Source organism: Myodes glareolus, chromosome 5, assembly GCF_982192425.1.
Source record: "Myodes glareolus chromosome 5, mMyoGla1.1, whole genome shotgun sequence".
Taxonomy (NCBI): Eukaryota; Metazoa; Chordata; class Mammalia; order Rodentia; family Cricetidae; genus Myodes; species Myodes glareolus.
This window is the reverse complement of record NC_142030.1, coordinates 33,202,441-33,222,819: the sequence shown is the minus strand read 5'-3', so window position 1 is coordinate 33,222,819 and position 20,379 is coordinate 33,202,441. Positions and strand designations below refer to the sequence as shown.

Genomic DNA, 20,379 nt, shown 5'->3' with positions numbered 1-20,379 from the left:
ACAGACAGGGTGTAAGGTTCCCCTCCCTCCCTCCCTCCCTCCCTTCCTGTGATGGAAGTCTTACTCTAGCTGGCCTGCTACAGTGTAGCTCAGGCTGGCTTCAAACTCAAAGTAATCTTCCTGCTTCCACATGCCAAGTACTGGGATTACAGGCCTAAGCCAACACCTCGTGAGATTGCATTTCTAACCAGTTTCAGGCTTAGATGGCTCACTTTTAATAGCAACAGCACTCACTGGTCTCAGGGAAGGAGAGAGGCTGCACAGACTCCGTGGGTAGGCAGCAGAGTCTCCATGTGACCCCCAAGAGCTTGTGCAGCTCAGAGATGCATTAGTGTGGCTGACTGGAGCTGCTGTTCTGAGGTGAGCAGAGGTCCCCCTTCCACATGCTCTGTTGGTTCTCATGGGCATCAAGACCATCAAGACCCATCAGAGAAGAGCACTGAAGATGGGAGATGGAGTCCACCTTAAAGGACTCTCGCCTGGCCTTCCTGCAGACTTCCCAGCACCTTGATGATGGCCTCTGTCCTCTGAGTTCAAAGTCATTTTCATTAGAACATTCTTCAAATGCTTTAATTGTTTGCTTCTTTGTTTGTCTTGCTTTTGAAGCAGGGTCTCTTACTATGTAGCCTAAGCTAGTCTTAAGTTCAGGATCCTCCTGCCTCAGCCTCACAAGTGCTGGGGTTACAAGCCTATCATTATACCTGGGTCAATAAATGATTATGGAGAACAGGCTAGCTATAGCCCACAGGCAGGGTAGACTGGGAAGTGGGGTGAACAATGCCCCTGTCTCTGTAGACACGGAATCAGTAACTTCTCTTCAAAGTCAGAGAATAATTCTCTTAGGCTTAGAGAGTCACCTCTGCTGTCTGTAGACTCCTTAGCTCTGCCCTGATAGCCGGAAACAGCCATAGAGAATAAAACAATAATTAGAAAACCAGACGGGGCTGGATGCAATGCCATAGTTTTAGACTTGGTAATAGAAAAAAAATTCTCCTCTCCACCCTCTTCTTCCCTCCCTCCCACCTCCTGAGATATGGTTTCATTCTGTAGCTCAGGCAGCCTTGGAACTCACTATTTAGTTCAGTCTGGTCTCAAACTCATGGTAATTCCCTGGCCTCAATCTCCTCTGATGCTGATTAGAGCTGTGTGTCACTATGTTTGACTGATAAAGGTGTCTCTAGAGGGGGTAGCATGAAAGCCAACCTCTGAGTGACTAGGAAGAACTATAGAAGCTCCAGGAGGAGCAACAGGGCCCTCAGTGTGCGGACAGAGGCTGAGACAAACTTGATGAATGTGTGCACACAGAAGAGAGACAGACACTGTAGCTGAGTCGAAGGTGGAGGGTGTGTGAGCTGATGGAGCAGTCGAAGTCAGGGTGCACTCATGGGACTTTGTCTTCCAGGTCAGGAAGCTCAGCTTTTAGTCCCCTAATGCTAGGAAGCCATAGAGGTTCAAGTAGCTAAACAGTGATTTCTATGCTTCCTGCCTAGAACAGTACTAGGAACCGACATGCTCCTCCCTTGAACAACCCAGAGCCTCAGAGCCATTGAAAAAAACTCTCATGGCAACAGGCCAGCCTGGGATGAGGATCTTCGGAGTACATTCCATTTTGTCTAGAAAGTTCTTTCTCTAGCATCAGGCTTGTTCCTTGCTCTCCTCTTTTACTTTGGGTGGGGGCTGCTTGTAGCAGTCCAGAGCCCAGAAAACTCAGGCAACAGGTTCCTCTGACTGCCATTTTCCTGCACTGAGCAGAGCACCTCTAGGTCCAAGAGTGGAGAAGACGGTCACATCTGTATTTGGCGATAGTGACAGTAGCAGTCACTACCATATGGGCAGCATCCCATGTGAGATGCTACAGAAGAGAGACCAGCCGGGCAGTACATCATAGGGGCAGGAGCTACGAGGCTCTGCCCACTGGGATTCTTTGTCTGCGGGAAGACACAGGAGGGGGCCTGGAAAGATGCACCCACCTGGGGACCAGGGGGCCCAGGAGAGCCGAGTGAGCCTTGAATGCAGGGTGATGGTGAGGCCTCAAGTTCCAGAAGATTCTCCATGTCTGGAGAGAGAAGCTTCAGAGCAAAGCAATAGGTTAGAGGTCAGACCAATGAAAGAGATGCCTCCTGGACTCGATCCTGCTCATTTTCTATGTAGTGGGAGCCCCTGTGCTCTTTTTCCCTAAAAAATAAGTTGCTACAGACTGTAGTTGTCCTAATGCCTTACATCTAACTGCATTTTGATACCTATTCTCTAACCTCTGTCTACCCCGCTTCTTCATGTTTAGCCTCCATATCCCATGTTAGCCTTCCCTTTTCCCACCATAAGGATTTCATAAATACTTGATTAAAAGAAGGAAATGAACAGCTGATGGGAACTTGGAAGCTAAGTGTTTTCAAAAAGATGAGGCATTTTGCTACATCTAACTCCCAGAGAGAAAAGCTCCCTCCTTCACATATTTAAGATGACAGGGGACAAATATGTGGCAAAATTGGCACAACTGGCACAGTGCCCACCCACTCTGGGCCGTGGTCCCTGAGGGAAGGTAGAGCTGCCTCTGTCAAATGAGCTTCAGAGATGGCCATGTTGAGTCTTGTATGGGATGGCATGGGGAAGTCTGGAGATTTTTACTCACCGAAGTGCAGAACACTCACCAGGCTCCTGCTGCCTCTGAAGAAGGGTGGTGGGAACAGTGGGGGCGGCGGAGGGGTCAGGAGGCAGCATGCTTTGTGGCTGCCCCTTTTCTTCTGATCCAGGCCAGGCAGGGCTGTTCAGAGAAAACTGCTACTTTTTAGCATGGGGGAATGAAGGCTGAGATCTTCTTTGGGAAAATGCTTGGTGTTTTCTAATAGAACAGGATGTAGACATACACTCCAGCTCAGGGATTCCATGTCTAGGGATTTACCAATAGAAAGGCAGGCAAAGTAGAATGTTCGTAGCAGCAGAAAGGGCATGTTGTTCAGTTCCTAGTTTTCCTGGAACTCTACCTCCTTCTCTTGTTCGGATACCTGACCTCTCAGAACAAGACCAGGTGGGCCTCTCCGTGCATCTCAGAGCTGAGCTCCATGCTGAATCTTATCTCTAGAAAGCTTTCCTTCACTCGCGGGCCGAATTTCAGGGCCTTACTGTGCTTTTCTCTGGGTTCGTCCCTATGTTTGTGCTTCTCCACAGAACAAAACTGTTCCCTTCTTCCTCCCAAATGTGCTCCCTGGGAGGGGGACAACGGCCAGTTTCTATCCCCAGGGTCTAACATTGTATTGGTAGACATCAGACTTCGGTAAACGGTTGCCGAATTAACAATTAGTGATCAATACTGACTACATGTGAGGAGGCACCATTTGTGTGGTTCATGTATACAGGCATGCCAAACCTTCATAGCAACCCTGCGCTAAGCTAACCAGCACTACCATTGCTGTTCCTTCTTTACTGACCAGCTAACCAGGAAGTGAGTCAATTTGCTTAAGGTCAAACAGCGAGTCGGCAGTGGAACCTATACTTGAGCACAGGCAAGCTATTTCGAGAGCTCGCTCTTTTGAACTCTGACTTCAGATAGGTTAAAAATTAAGACTGGGACCCAGGAAGGAGGCAGGGGCTTCCCATAAGACCACTTGAGACCACCATATCAATATCTTCCAACCAAAGACTAGTGGGAACACAGCCAAGGAAGAACCAAATTGGGTTTGTTGGTTCGTGGCAAGAAGAGAGGGCACACAGGAAGAACCAGCAAGCACAAAGAGAAACTTATTCTGGGATTCTGGCTCCTTGCAGATTTGTGGAGGAGACTGAGATGCAAAATCTGACTTTGCTTTGGAGCAGCTGCTGCCGAGTAGAATGGGCTGTTCTGCGATCAACTGGCTTGGTTCTTCTCTGGGAGAAGAAGGAATGAAACAGAACAAAGGCTGATGAGGTACAGGAATAAGAATGATCACTTCGGGGTGGGAGAGTCTTGGCTTTTTCCTGTGTTTGGTCATGACTTTTGCACTGTTCCATCAGGGTCACAGACTAACGCTGTCTGAGGTTGAAGGTTATGGAATTATGTGCCATTGAACCCTGGTCATCTGGAAGCGCAACTAGCACTCTTAGCCACAGAGCCATCTCTCCAGTCCCCACTGTCCTCTTTCTTGGTGGAAAATGCTAGCTATGTTTTCAAACATTCTCACAGCTCTTTTCCAGTGACACAAAGTCAGGAGTAGACAGTTTCAGCTTCTCCCTGTCACCTGGGCTAGCCAAGATGGTGGCAGGTACGGTACACACTAGCCTCTGAAGCCTGATAGAGTCCCCTCCGGACCTAGTTTCCTTTTGTCTCCCTTTGCCTCAGTAGACAGGTCTAAGACTGCAGCCTGGCGGGTCATGTGCCTAATTTGCACCATCACCATTGATTTTCCAGCCCATTTATGGTCTCCAGTGTGGCCCGTCCAACACCCTGGGAGCTGCCCCAATGAAAGATCTTGGGTCTCTCAGGGCAATCACTCCTCTCGCTTCTTCCTGGAAACTGGAGACATCTTCAGTGAACATAAATTATCGGCTGCTTTTGCTGCCGGAGCATCTGCCTTTTACCCTACCCCACCCCTCCCCATTCTCCCCTTGACCTACTTCATCCCAGCAGGTGGAGGGCTTCGATTTCTGCCCCTCTCCCACCTCCAGGAGCTGTAAATAAACAGTCTGGTTTATTTACAGCTCATTCCAGCGCTGAGTATTTCCATCAGGTGGATGAGTTTAGAAGCAGTGCCCCCACCCCCATTCACTTTCCCCATCAGCTAAGCCAGGGCTTCAAGTATCTATTTTGGTGCTGAGTGGCCCATGGGTCTCTCCCAGGCCTGTGCTGTCTCTGCTGGAATAGTCCTTAAGCTCAGGGAGCAGCCTGGAAGAGCCCCAGAAGGCTCTATTGTAATAGAAACTGACTTGTGTGCAGTGCACGGTGCCTGCTGTGGCCTGGTGCACCATGAGCATGGCTCAGCCCCAGGCAGCTGCCTTAGCAATGTCAACAATCAAAGGACTCCAGGACTACTGGCCCTCACTTAAAGACACCAGTGCCATGTTGTTTGTGTGTATTGCACTGCCAAAGTAGAGGTAACTGTCTAATGAAGGTTTTTGGCAAGTGTTTTTTTTTTTTTTTTTTTTTTCCATTGGAAAGGATCCTTTTCCATGCTTTGTCTTGAGAAACTGAGTTCTATTCTTGGAAAGTGATCTACACCAATGGACTTTTGCAAATACAGGAACTTGCATCGAAGAGTGTGAGTCTGGAGGGCACATGGCCTTGTAATATGGTACAACTCACTTCCTCATCCCGAGGACTCAAGTTTCTTTATTTGTACCCTCAAGAGTTTGGCATATACTGCCTCCACAGGCAGTTTTTAAGGCAAGTGTGACCCCAGGATCACCACTAGGTCTATCCTCATTTTCCTACATGCAAGACAAGCCCAGGCCACCAGGCAAGGCCACCAAGACAGCCGTTCCGATTTCAACCTCCTATACCAAACAGCATCCCTCAGGGGAAGCCAGCATGTCACTAAAAGCTGCCAAAGGAAGCAGCTATGAAAAAAGATGACCTCCTGCCTCAGCAGGTTGGAAAATGCCAAGTGCAACCATATGCTGGCGTTCTGTACCTGCCCTGGCATGTGGTAGTAGCCTGTTGAGTTTTTACTTCTTTCCCACCCGTGGGAGCAGTGTTAGAAGGAAGCACCAGAAAAGGAGAGGTGAAAGGGGCACGTTCCATGGCGTCACTGGCTGAATCAGTGGTAGTCTGGGAGGCCCAGCAGCAGTGACATCCACACAGTAGCTAGCTGTGATTTGCCCAAAGTTGTCTACAATTCACATATCCCAGAGAAGCCTGACTCCCCATGCTTTCCCTTAGCCCCAAGCACAGACCATACCGCCTTTGAAAAACAAATTCTGATCCTAAAGGTGAAAGCACTTTGAAGTTCTTTGAAAGGCCATGGTGGGGGTTTGCACCAGAGTGGGTCTGGGCAGCAGGTGAGGACACACCTGCCAAGAAAGCGATTTGGCGTTTTGGTGGCGCTGAGCCTTTGAGTCACATCATCCAAGCCAGTTGGCCTGGAATGATGGCGAGCCTCCCAGTCACTTAATGGGGTGGGGGCAGGGGATGAACACACGGACTACAGAACATGGTTTTACTTCAAAGTCAAACTCAAAGTCAAAGGGGACAGCAGCTGCCAGCCACCCTGGAGTCAAGGTCACCAGAGGGACAACAAACAAATTCACACACATAGGCATGTATACAAGGCCCCATTAACTCCATCACACCCCTTCACATTGCAATTCTAACACTGGCTGAGGAGTTTCTAATTTAAAATCTGCTAATGCTCCCAGGACAAGCCTAATATACAAGTCTTTAAAAAAAAATGCATGCACATATTCTCTCTCCATCCCTCTCCCTCTCCCTCCTCCCTCTCTAACACATGCTCGCATGCGCACGCACACACTTACTCAAGTAGCCAGCTGAGTGACAGAGTAGTCCTGAAATGGTGAGGAGATGCGTGAAGCTGAATAATGGGCCCGTCATCGTGGGGCAAGGCCCAAGGCAGACTGGCTGGGGAACACAAGCTAGAGACAGGCTGAGATTTGTCACGCCCCCACGCTGTCCACGCCTGGCTTGTTTGGCATTTGTGCTAGGAGTCAGCCAATCCCTGCTTTGATGCTGTTTCTTCCCCAGATGCCAGGCTTTTTGGGGCTAGTCCTGAGCTCCAGACAGCAGGAATGGGTAAGCAGCCCTATCGTAGCTCCTCACTGATGCTTCTGTGGGTGAACCACAGAGACACAGTACCCTCTGCCTAGGGCAGGATAGGCGTTCGGGAGCTTGGGGCACTGATCACCTCACGCACCACTAGGAGGAAACAGCACAGTCTGTCAGCCAAGCCGCTTTTCATTTGGCTCAAAGCTACCTCATTGCTACCGCTCTGGCATGCATTGGAGTCGGACACCACAGAGCATCCAAGGAGACTCTGCCCTCTTCTGCTTCAGGGAAGACCTGTGTTGCTCAGTGTTTGCTATCTGGCAAGGTGTTGTCAATAAAGTCACACTCAAAACCACAAAGCACAAACCCTAGATATATCATACATGTATATGTGTGTGTATTTTATATATATATATATATATATATAGTCTTCTACATGTGTAAATATGTGTGTATACATATATATATATATGTGTGTATATTTCCAAGGACCATGAGGGTTGAACCCAGGACCTTAGGCGTGCTAAGCATGTGTTCTACCACTGAGCTACACCCCAAGTCTTAAACCTTTTATTGTAATATTGTCTATAAAATAATAAAGTGGTACATGCCAGATACACACTGAAATATACCTGATACTGTATACCCAAAGCATGAACATATACAATATTCCAAATCATAAAAGATAAGCGTATTGGTTCTTAGTAAAAGCACTGGTTTAAGCAACTTAGCAATGAGATTTATAACAAGATTAGCAGACCTCTCCTATAAACAGCCAGTATTAAATATCTTAGGATTCCTGGCAGACATTGTCCCTGTGGCAAAGAACTTTGCCATTAAACACAAAAGCAGTCGTGGGCAATATCTGAATATATGAGTTTGACAAGGTTCTAATAAAACTTTATTTATAAAAAAATGAGAGGTATGCTGATTTGGCCCCCAGGTTGTATAGTCTGCTGACCCCGGCATTGTACCATCAAGTGTAAAGACAGTGACTAGGTCCATCCATGGTCTGCATCATTCACTGGAGTATGGAGAGAGGACCAAGTGTGTGGATGTACCATGACTAGACTTGATTTCCGGCCCCAGAAACGTGTGTCTCAGAAACCAGTCCTGCTATCAGGCAAACATGGCTTAAGTCCACACTTAACAGCTGTGTGTGCCTGAGGACGATGTCTTTGTTCAGAGTCTCAGCTCATCCACCTGTAAAGTGGGTGTCGCATAAGCTACTTTGGACTCAGTCGGGAGGATCTGAGCCAGGGCTTTGGGCATTTCTGGTGCAGAAAGCTTTGTATCAGGCTTTGGGTAGCTTTTCTAGGGTGAGAGAATGGAATATAGGGCTAGGGGTGTCTGGAGGGATTAACAGGAGGAAGAGATAGTTGATGGAGAGGGAATGAAGCAAGTAGGTAGAAAGGCTTCCCGCAAGAGGTGGCATCTGAGCTGAGTATTAAAAGCTGAGATTTTTCTAGCACAAAGAGGGGAGGAGGATAGGGAAGGCTTGGGCTCAGTTCCTCTGGGAACTAGGTCTAAGACATCAGACCAAGCAGCATCAAGGGCATAAAGCACTCAGTTTAGAGGCCCAACAATTGAACAATATCACCCGCATCATCTCCCCCGGGGTCCCCTGTTATGGTTAAAGTCCTCTTGGTGGTGTGAAGGAGAATGGCCCCCAGAGGCTCATCTGTTTGAATACTTGGTCCCCAGCTGCTGGGTTGCTTTGGGAAGGACTAGGGGGTGTGACTTTGTTGGAGATGTATCAATGGGGCGCAGGATTTGAAGTTTCAAAAGACTATCCCTATGCCCAGTGTGTTCTCTCTGTCAGTTGTTTTCCCAAATACATGCGAGTTCTCAGCTGTTCCTGCCACCATGACCTCACTCTGCCGTCATGAAGCTAACCCTCTGAAGCTGCGAGACCATCAAATACTCTCCCCTGTAAAAGCTGCCTTGGTCACGGCAACCGGAAAAGAACTATCACAGTTCCCGTCTTGTCCCTCTTCTTCCTCCTCCTATTCATCTTCTTTTTTGGAGATAACTACAACCCAAGCTATCCTAGGACCTACCGTGTAGTTTAGGATTTCAACTTACCATAATTCTCCTGCCCCATGTCCCTAGTACTGGTATTACAGGCATGAACCACCACATCAGGTCAGATCTTGCTTCCCCCCCCCCCCCCCGCCAACATCATGTCACAAACCTTTGGAAGTTTTCCACTTTCACACCAAAACCATTACACACACACACACACACACACAAAATGCATCATCAGATTTTTTAAAAGAATTTGTTCATTTTATTTTATGCATGAGTGTTTTGTTTGCATTGATTTATGCATACCATGTTATGCCTGGTGGCCTAAGAGGTAAGAAGAGGGCATCAGGTTTCCTAAAGTTGGAGTTACAGATGTTGTGAACCACTATGTGGGTGCAGGGAATAGAACCTGGGTCCTCTGAAAGATATGCCCTCAACTGCGGAACTGTCTCTCAAGCTTCCGACATCAAACTTCTCTTTAAAACCTTTCTTTAAAAGACGTTAAAGGGTTGCAATGTGTAACCAGCTCAGCTGGCCACATGTCACTCATGTGAAAGTCAGTCAACAGCCCTGAGCAACTCTGAATTTCTGTTTGTCCTTAGTAACAGGCTGCGAGTCTCTGTCCCGCATCTTTCTGCGTGTGTCCTTTAGCTGTTCTTTTCTGTCTGTCTTATTTCACTTCTAGCTTTATCCTGCTGTCTTTGTCCTCTGTCTTCCCAGATGCCACCTTTATACCACTCCCCCACCTCCCAGACCACCTGGGACTTAGGGTCCTTGGTCCTTCCCCTGACAGGAAATTGCTGTTTGAATTTCCCCTGAATATGCGAGGGCATCTGCCCAGTGCGCTCTGAGCTTTCTCCAGCTTCCCTCTACAGAGGCTGTGCTTTCTGGACACAGGGACCCTCTGTAGGGCCCTGAATACAGGGAGGTGCATCCCTTCTCCCTGATATCAAGCCTTATCCTTAGTTTCCCTCCTAAGCCTGGGCCCAGCCCAGCTTACTACTGACGAGCTGCCTGCAAGTTTCATTCATAATCAGTTTCTGGGCCATCCTGCCGCTGTCAACAGGTGGCACATTCACAATGCTTTGTCTTAATTGTGGCTCTGGGATTTATCACCCAGGCCAGAGGACCACTTCTGGAATATTGCCTCCCTGGGCACCATTCCAGAATTTCCAGTCCCCACTGCAGCACAGGGACCTGTCCTTGCAGATCACAGCCAAATGGATTCTGTCATGGCATCTGTCTTTGCTGGCTCACCTATCATAGATCAATATCTGTGACCAAGCTAATTCCAAGCTAATTCCAGGGGTCTAGAGTTCTCATGTGAGGGAAAGATGTCCATACTTGAGCCAGATATGGTGATGAATTGTGATCCTGTAATCCCAGCGCTCCAGAGACTGAAGAAAGGGATTGTGAGTTCTGGGTTATCCTCCGCTACATAGTGAGACCTTATTTCAAAATTCAAGAAAAATCGTCATTGAGATGACTCAGAGAGTTAAGGTATTTGTCATCAACCCTAACAACCTGAGTGCAGTCCTAGGGCACCATCTGGTGGAAAGAAAGAACCAACTCCTGCAAGTTGACCTTTGATCTCTAAATGTATGCCACACACATGCATGAATGAGCATGCATGTGTGTGTATGCACACATGCATGTACACACACACACACACACACACACACACACACATTGCACTTTCAGAATTCTATGTGCTTGAGAGCAGAGCTCAGGGTCCCACCAGTGACAGAGCACTTCAAATCCCATCTCCAGACTTTCTTGGGCAGTAGGGTAAGTTGAAGAAGCCCACTGACAAAGACTGCCCCCTCCCCCTTGACAGGCTTCACTGACTCCTCTTGACTAAGACTCCATCTTGAACTTGGGCTCCTGCATCCATTCTTACAGTTGTAGGTACCCCACCTGCACCCCCAATAATCAACCTAAAGAAATTTCTCATCCTTGACATCAACTCAAGTCCTCATTTCCACTCTTGACAATGAATGGCTCTGGCTTGCTTTTGACAAAATCTTGTGAGCTAGTTTTGCCAGAATTCCCCTACCCTAGTACTTTTCCATCCACTCATCCAATTGACTCCTTTAAGTCCCTTTTCTTCTTGTACTGGAGCTGATCCAGATCTTTGTCACCCACAGGAATAGTCTTAACAACAATGCCAACAACCTTGAGTTCTACTAAATATTGCCTCCAGATCCATTGCTTTCATTGTCTTGGGATAGCCCTACTGAACATTCTCCTGGATTCTACAAACATTTATTAAATGTCTATGCATGCTAAGCTTTTCTACACTAAAATAATGATGATATGGGATTAGCACTTTGCATGCATCTTGCCATTAGTCCTCTTGGCTAACCATCTTCATTTTGCTAAGGCAAAAAATGACTTCTGGCAAAACCATATTAATAGGTCTGGGCTCCACAACTAGAACAGACATGGAAATCGAGTTCATAAGAAATTTTACATACAGCTCTGTGAAGAAGTAGCCTCCCATAGTCACCTTAGCCAAGCTTGGGGGTCAAGATCACTTGACCTCAGCCACTTGCACCCTTCCCATTCTTCTCACTACTTCTGTGAAGCCAGCAGCTTCCCTTCACTCTGATCACTCCCTACCAACTTCACTCTGATACCTCCCTCCCAGCTACTGACTATCCATCTCAGGACTTTCTCGAGTTGGAACTTCACAGAGAATGTTGCCATTTCCCTCAAATAGCTCACCACTCCACAGGCCAGTGAAATCCCTGGGAACTGAAACATTCGACTATATTTGTCAATAGTTCTGAGAGCAGGGGATTCCACCCCTGGGGGATGGTAGAGTCACAATATGGAAAGAACCCATAGCTACTATTGTTTGATATTTCATATTATATCCTTAAAGAAATGGTTTGATAACAGAATCAAGAATGAAAAACTTATAGAAATAATACAAACTCTATAGACTGGTAATGAGAAGTTAGCTGAAAGGAGTCATACTGTTGAAATTGACAGTCAAAATCTGTTAAAAAGTTATGACACACTACCAGACAGAACATCCCTACTGAAAGGCAATATAGTTGTCATCCAAATAACCTCTAAGGATGAGAAGATAACACTAAAGAAAAATTTAAAAACTTGGAATCACATGTGCAGAATGAGAAACAGAAATGAAATGATTTGATGAAATCATTAGAAATATTCACAGGTCAAGAGATTCAGACTTTACAAAAGACAGTGATAAAAATATTTGAAATAATTGAAGAACTTGTCAGAACAGAAAAGCAAGGAGCTGAGGTAAATATAAAAGACAATAGTAAAGACTTAACATCCCCAGTACTTCTCAGAGTCAGAGATGACTTAACAAAAGTTTTAGCTACTTAAACTGTTACTATTTCTGAAAATCCATCAAATATTAAATACACAAAAGCATATACAGAATGTAAATGGGAGCCTAACTGTATGAACGATCTAAAAGATATTAAGGAAGCAATAGTTTCTTATGGCATGCATTCACCATATGTGAGGCAGTTAGTCAAGACTTGGACTTCAAAAAATAATGTTATTCCACATGATTTGCTTCAATTAGTCTCAGCTATATTAGATCATGACCACAGTTATAGTGGAAGGCTTACAAGAAGGAGGAGGCTAAGGCCCTTGAGCATCAAGATAAAGTCAGAGGTTTTGAGATCTTCCAAGATCAAATTTTGGTGAGGACTGTTATGCTGATCCAGATAGTCAAGCTACATACAATTAACACATCTTGTCCCCATGTCTTGAATGCTTGGGACAGGATTCAAGAACTAAGAAAAAGAATTGAATTGTATACTACGGTTATACAGGGCCCAAGAGAATCCTTTAGTGACCTTTTGCAAAGATTAACTAAAGCTGTACAAAAAGGAGTAGCAGATCCAGAAGCTAGACAAGAACTCATTGAATCTCCGACTTTTGAAAATGCTAACTTAGAATGCAAAAAGGTATTAGGGACCTTAAAGGTCAGATCAGCACCAATGGATGAATGGATCCTACACACAGTCACTGTTGACCCCTTTTAGGCCATCTGAAAAGGAATTGTAGACAGAGCATTCCTAGAAATAATGTTTCTTCTGGGAATAATCAAAATAGAAGTTCCTAACTTTCTGAATTTTGCAGAAGATGCAGCAGAGGCCAACACTGGACCAATGAATGTAGATCAACAAGAGACAAACAAGGCAACAAATTACTACTGGGAAACTCCTTAGGGGGCCTCTCACAGATCCCCAGATCGAACATGCTCCAGTCATTCCCAGTCACTGTGGATGACATACCTCTCCAGGAAAATCAGAAAATCCAGTGGCTTTTGAAAAAAAAAACTTACTGCTCTGGATGATAGAATAACCATGGAGGATGAATCAAAAATTTCAGTAGAAAATAGAAAACATATACTTTGCCAGACTTTTATAAATGATGAAAAACCAAAACTGAGAGTATGAATGAATAACTTATAATTGAAGAATTATTAGACACAGGTGCAGATGTGAATATTATTACTTCAGAATTTTGGCATCTGAATGGGCCTCTACAGGTGGCAGATGTTTAATTCCAAGGAATTGGAACCCTATCTCAGGTAAAACAGAACAAGACATGGGTTGAATGCATAGGGCCAGACGGACCGAGAGGAAGGCTGAGGCCATATGTGGCTAATATAGCAGTGAATCTATGGGGTCATGATCTGTTGTAACAATGGAATACACAGATTAACATGCCTGCAATCTCAGAAATGGATCATAAACCCAGAATAGCCAAAACAATCCTGTGCAATATAGAAACTTCTGGAGACATCACAATCTGTGACATTAAACTCTACTACAGAGCTACAGTACTGAAAATAGCCTGGTATTGGCATAAAAACAGACAGGAGCATCAATGGAATCAAATTGAAGACCAGGATATCAAGCCACACACCTATGAACATCTGATTTTTGACAGAAAAATCAAAAAATACAAAATTGAAAAAAAAGAAAGCATATTCAAAAAATGATATTGGTATAACTGGATATCAACATGTAAAAGAATGAAAATAGATCCATATCTATCACCATGCATAAAACTCAAGCCCAAATGGATCAAAGACCTCAACCTAAAACCAACTACACTGAACCTCATGGAAGAGAAAGTGGGAAGTACACTTGAACACAATGACACAAGAGACTACTTCCTAAATATAACCCCAATAGCACAGACACTGAGAGCAACACTTAATAAATGGGACCTCCTGAAACTGAGAAGCTTTCAGGTAAATGTCTCAGAAACTGAGAAAAGTAAAGACATAGTTAAGAAGACAAAATGGCAGCCTACAAAATGGGAAAAGATCATCACCAATCCCACATCAAACAGGGGACTGATCTCCAAAATGTACAATAAACTCAAGAAATTGGTCATCACAAGAACAAAAAATTAATTTAAAAAAATGGGGGACAGACCGAAACAGAGAAATCTCAATAGAGGAAACTAAAATGATTGAAAGATGTTATAGGAGTTGCTTGGCTGCTCAGCCCCAAAATAATCTCACAGAAACTATATTATTTAGAACACTGTTTGTCCCATTAGCTCTAGATTCTTATTGGCTAACTCTTACATATTAATTTAACCCATCTCCATTAATCTGTGTATCACCATGTGGCAGTGGCTTACTGAGTAAAGTTCCATCTGGCTTCAGTGGGGCTACATGGCTTCTCTTTGACTTGGCTCTTCTTTTTCCCAGTATTCAATTTAGTTTTCCCCGCCTAGCTAAGTTCTGCCCTGCTATAAGTCCAAAGCAGTTTCATTATTCATTATTGGTAATCACAGAATACAGAGAGGACTCCCACATCAGAAAAACACTTAAGAAAATGCTCAACATACCTAGCCATCAGAGAAATGCAAATCAAAACAACTCTGAGATTTCATCATATACCTGTAAGAATGGCCAAGATCAAAAATTCTGATGACAACTTATGCTGGAGAGGTTGTAGGATAAAGATCACACTTCTCCATTGCTGGTGGGAGTGCAAACTGGTATGGCTGTTTGGGATGTCAGTATGATGATTTCTCAGAAAATTAGGAAGCAACCTACCTCAAGACCCAGCAATACCACTCTTGGGTATATACCCAAAGGATGCTCAATCATACTATGAGGACATGTGATCAACTATGTTCATAGAAGCACTGTTTGTCATAGACAGAACCTGGATCAACCCAAATGCCCCTTGACCAAAGAATGGATAAGGAAAATGTGGAACATTTACACAATGGAGTACTATACAACAGAAAAAAATAAGGACATCCTGAAATTTGCGGGCAAATAGATGGATCTAGAAAACATCATATTGAGTGAGGTAACCACACCCAGAAAGACAAATATCATATGTACTCACTCATAAGTGACTTTTATACATAAAGCAAAAAAAAACCCAGCAACCTACAATTCACAAAATGAACCAGAGAACCTAGACAATAATGAGGACCCTAAGAGAGACATATATGGATCTAATCTACATGGGAAATAGAAAAAGTAAAGATCTCCTGAGTAAATTTGGGAGCATGGGGACAATGGGAGAAGGTAGAAGGTGAGGGGAGAGGAAATAGGGAAGCAGAAAAAAAATATAGTTCAATAAAACAATTTTTAAAAAAGAAATGGCAGGTGTTTGTTGACAGTTGTGGGCATTCAAGATCAGACAGAGTTGACATCTGTCTGGCTCTGTTAAAGGCCTAACAGTAAGTGGCATCACGGTGGTGGGAATACATGCAGAATACATCACGCAATAAGATAGGAAGGCAGAGATGTTGTCAAAACAGCTGATCTTGCTTTATAACAACTCATTCTTGGGCAAACTGATCTACTCTGTGAGACAAGTATTCATCCCTTTCAAGGGCAACACCTCAGCACCTGGGCATCTTCTACAAAGTCTCACCTCTGAATGTTCTATTTTTTGGCAACTCTACAGAAGGAAGCAAGTCACATCCAGACCAGAGCAGGAAAGAACAATTTGGACATACTTTTAAGGGGAAATAAAACTCTGTGCTAATGAACCCTCTAAAAAAGCAAAAAACAGTCACTGACCATTCATGCTGTATAAAAACACAGAACAACTGGCAAACTCTCAGAGGTACCAATGGCCCCACCTTTGAAATGGTTAACTAAGAAACCTATATGGATAAGCAATAGCCTTTAACAAAAGAGAAACTACAGGCTTTAAAACATCTGATAAAGGAGCAACTAGATGCTCAACATACAGAAGAATCAACCAGCCATTGGAATTCTCCTGTATTTGATATTAAAAAGAAGTCTGGAAAATGGAAAATGGTAATAGATCTAAGGGCTGTCACCAAGGTAATTCAGCCAACAGGCTCTGTACAATCTGGAATTCCTTTGCCTTCTCTATTGCCTAAAGGATGGCCTCTTAAAGTTATTGATTTAAAAAGTTGTTTCTCCACTATACAAGTGAAGTGTTTCTTCACTTCACAAGAAAAAGACAAAGAAAAAATTTGCCTACACAGTGCCTAATTATAATAATTTTCAGACTGCTAATAGATATCAATGAAAGATTCCCCCACAGGGAATGTTAAATAGTTCCACTCTACACCAATATTTTATAAATCAGCTATTTGACATGATATGTAAGCAGTTTCTGCTTATATAATTTATCATTACATGGATGGCATTTTACTATCTGATTTAAATGGAGACACTTTAGAAAGAATATTTGAAGAAGAAAATTTTGCCCTGTGGGAGATTACAAATTGCTCCTGAGGAGATTCTATTAGTTACTTAGGCTATAAAATAGGTTTACAGAAAATTAGACCCCAAAAGGTGCAAGTTAGGAGAGATGGATTACAGACTCTTTATGACTTCTAAAGATTACTAGAAGACATTTGCCATCTATAGCACACTATTGGGATAAGTCCTGATGAACTGATTAATTCAAACAAAACTTTAGATGGTAACAAGGACTTAAATAATCCCAGGGAATTCTCTGTTGGTTTTTATTGAAAAGAAATTACAGGAGGCACCTGTTGATCATGTGGGTCCAAATCTCAACTACAATCTGGTCATATTACCCTTCAAATATTCCCCCACAGAAATTTTATTGCAGAAGAAAGATATTATCTTAGAACAGATCTTTTACCACATAAACTGAGAAAAGAATTAAAAACTTTTGTGGAAAAGGTCTTTGAGTTAATTATAAAAGAAAATTGAGACTACAGCAATTAACAGGATTAGACCCAGCAGAAATGATAGTACTTTTTAATAATGATGAAATTGAAAAGTTATGGGAAGAACGTGAACCCTGGCAAAGAGCTTGTAGTAATTTTTTTTCAGAGCGATTAACAAACACCCCAAAAGCAAGAGAATTTGACTTATAAAAAGAACTAATTGGATCCTTCCTCTTATTGTATGGGACACGCTAATAACTGGAGCCCCCTACATTCTATAATAATGCAAATAAATCAAGAAAGGCAGTTTACAAGCAAGAAAATTTAAATAAAGTGGATCAAAACCCTTATGATTCTGTCCAAAAGTCAGAATTATATGCTATTGTAATGGTACTAATGGATTTTAAAGAACCTCTCAACATAGTTGCCAATTCACAATATGCAGAAAGAACTGTTTTGCATATTAAAACCATGACTTTATACCAGATGATATAGAATTGATTTTATTGTTTATTCAGGTACAAAACATAATCAGGAATAGGCATCCTTCCAAATACATAACACATATCTGATCTCATACATGTCTGTCAGATCCTCTAGCACAAGATAATACAGAAATCAATAAATTATTGATTGGAAATGTCAGGCCTCAGAATTTCAAAACAATCATGTAAATAGCAAAGGTTTAAAAAAGGACCTTTCCATCAAATGGCAACAAGCTAAGGAGATTATAAGGAAATATCTTACTTGTTCTTTATACAACCAAACACCACTGCCTGGTGGTGTTACCTTTGAGTAACCCAAGTGGTACTCAAAGGAATGAAATCTGGCAGATGGATATATTCCATTTTGTAGAATTTGGAAAACTAAAATAGGTACACCACACCATTGATACATATTCAGGTTTTCAATGGGCAACTGCTTTAAGTTTGGAAAAGGCTGATTTGGTAATCACACATTTACTAGAAGTTATGGCCATCATGATTACATGCACAAATAAAAACAGACAATGCTCCAACATATATCTCTAAGAAACTGAAGCAGTATTTTGCTTATAATAATATAAAGCATATTAGAGGTATACCACACAATCCTACAGGTCAGAAAGTTATAAAAAGATCAAATTGAACTATAAAGGATATGCTAAATAAACAGAAAGGGATGATAAATATCCCCAGAAATAGATTGCATTGGCTTTATTAACCTTGAATTTTCCTAATGCTAATGAGAAAGAAACAACAGCTGCAGAGAGACATTGAACAATAGACAAAACTTCTGAACTAAGTCAGCCAGAGTACTTCAAAGATGTGTTGACCTCAGAATGGAAGTCAGGAGATGTGCCACATTGGGGAATGGTTTTCACTCTTGCTTCCACGGGAGAAGAAAAGCTATTGACATCGTCAAAATTAATCAAGGTTCAGTTTGAAAAAAAGAAACCTCTGGATAAAGAGAAGTGACAGCTCATTCACCAAGGTGACAATCCTACAAGCTGTTAAAAAAAAAGCTTACAATAGTTGGGACAGGGTTTTGTTCTTGTCTTTGCAGGAAAACAGAATAGGGATCTCTTTTGGGAAAGAACAAAAAAGGGAAGAAATGCAATAGATAATAGGTAAATTAGTATAGACTTGTGGACTATTAATTATAGACAATTTATATTGGTATAGGTTCTTGTAGATTGATAGATACATAAAATTATCTCTGCATTCCTAAGATAATTTGTATATTGATAAAAATTCAAATTATATTTGTTATATTGAATATACTCCTATTTCTGTTTACAATAATTGTGCACATATGCAAAGCTTTTTGTCATATTATATGCAAGCATATTTCTACCTATGATTAAGATATTTGTATATTGATGCAATTTTAGTATATATTTACCATATTGTGCTATGCATTTCTATCTCTGATCAATATATATATATATATATATATATATATTGTTTACATTTTGAGGTCATTGTCCTCAACTGCTGCATATCTGTTTAAGGATTTTTTTCTTTTTATAATGTGAAATCTTAGCCTTTAAGCTATATAGGTATTAAGAATTACAAGTCAATAGTCACCCATGTTTGTCATACTTAAGACTAGTCAGATTCTTTAGATGCATAGAATTATATTCCACATATATATGTCATCTTCAAACACTTCAAAGAACTGTAGAATATGGCATTTAAATAACTCAGGATTCTGTTGAGGCAAGACACAACTGCTCCTGGCAGCACCAATCTATTCCCAAAAGAATTTTGGGCACCGAAGACACTCCACTTGGAACTGGTTTTCTTCTTGGCAAAACCAGCCTTTGGGCATGAGAACTTGCCTCAGCTACTGATAATATGCATGCTGTTCAAACTGGACAAGCAGGATACAAGCAAAAATGACTGCCAAACCTTGCCAAAACAGGGTTGGACAGTTTTTTTTTTAATTTTCCTGCCTCTGAAAATGGTCTGTCAGATACTCTAGGCCTTAACCAAAATTGGTTACCCCAATGTTGTAAATGAGACTGGGTGATTGCTCAGGTAGCCAGATGTCTCTGTCATTTCTTATACCTTTTGGAAGTTGCTTGCTCACACTTTCTGCTTATTCAGGTAATATTATTTCCCTTCTCAGATCTTTGATGGAATTGAAGACGAGATAGTCATAGCTATTTTCCTCTCATAACTTAGCTAAGGTATTTTTAATATAAGACTTAGACTGCTCAGGATAGGATAACTATTGAAATAATCTCTGTTATTTACTAATTACCTTAGACTGAACATTTAGCATGAATTTCTTACTTGATGTTGTTCATGTTGGTTGTAGTTCTATTTTTATGTATGCCTTTGTCTTTTCTTTTTCCTGGGCAATACTTGATATTTGTTCTTACTGTATATAGTTTTGTTTTGTGGTTAGAACCCTCTTATTTAGACAAAGGGGAGAGGTGTTGTGGGAATTAATTCAGCCAATAGTCTTTTGGATACAGGCCCATTAGGGTGTGGACTGAGATACTATAAGAGGAGACAGGAAGCATGCTGAGGCTCTCTTAGTTGGTGGTTGGAGTTTGGTTCACAGCTTCAAGTGACCACAGAGGACCATAGTGCTCTACCCTTAATGTGAGTTTTTTCCCAAAATAAATAAATACTTGTTGTCCTTTAATCTTGGCTCTTGTGAACCTCCTTAATTACACCTACAGGACCCATAGCCTGAGTGCCCGCCTAGAGATGAGTCATTCTCAACTAGGGATGCTGTGATTAGAATTTTTTTCTCTTTAGACAAGGTCTATATAGCCATTGCTAACATGGAACTTACTACACAGACCAGGCTGGGGACACAGTGCCCAGTACCACCCAGAGAACAAACTCTTAAAGAAGCCAGAGATTGTATCTAAAGTTCTGTCTAAGTATATGGCCATTTATCAATACTAGTGGCCTGTCTGCTTTTATTTTATTTTTAGTGTATATAATAATCTGTTTCCTATGATCACATTCTCATTCATATGCCATCATTCTTTGCTCTTATTCACT

The 20,379-nt window shown here is 42.5% G+C and overlaps 1 protein-coding gene across 2 annotated transcripts in view; it reads right to left on the bottom strand.

Annotated features, from left to right (window-relative positions):
* Colq (collagen like tail subunit of asymmetric acetylcholinesterase) overlaps positions 1–20,379 on the bottom strand; it is a 62,888-nt gene that overhangs the window by 27,667 nt on the left and 14,842 nt on the right. For both annotated transcript variants that reach the window (XM_048421563.3, XM_085687828.2), the window contains exons 2-3: positions 2,649–2,761; positions 1,971–2,069 (exon numbers count right to left, since the gene is read on the bottom strand). In XM_048421563.3, coding sequence (XP_048277520.3) covers positions 1,971–2,069; positions 2,649–2,761 — 212 coding nt within the window. The remainder of the gene's footprint in view (positions 1–1,970; positions 2,070–2,648; positions 2,762–20,379) is intronic.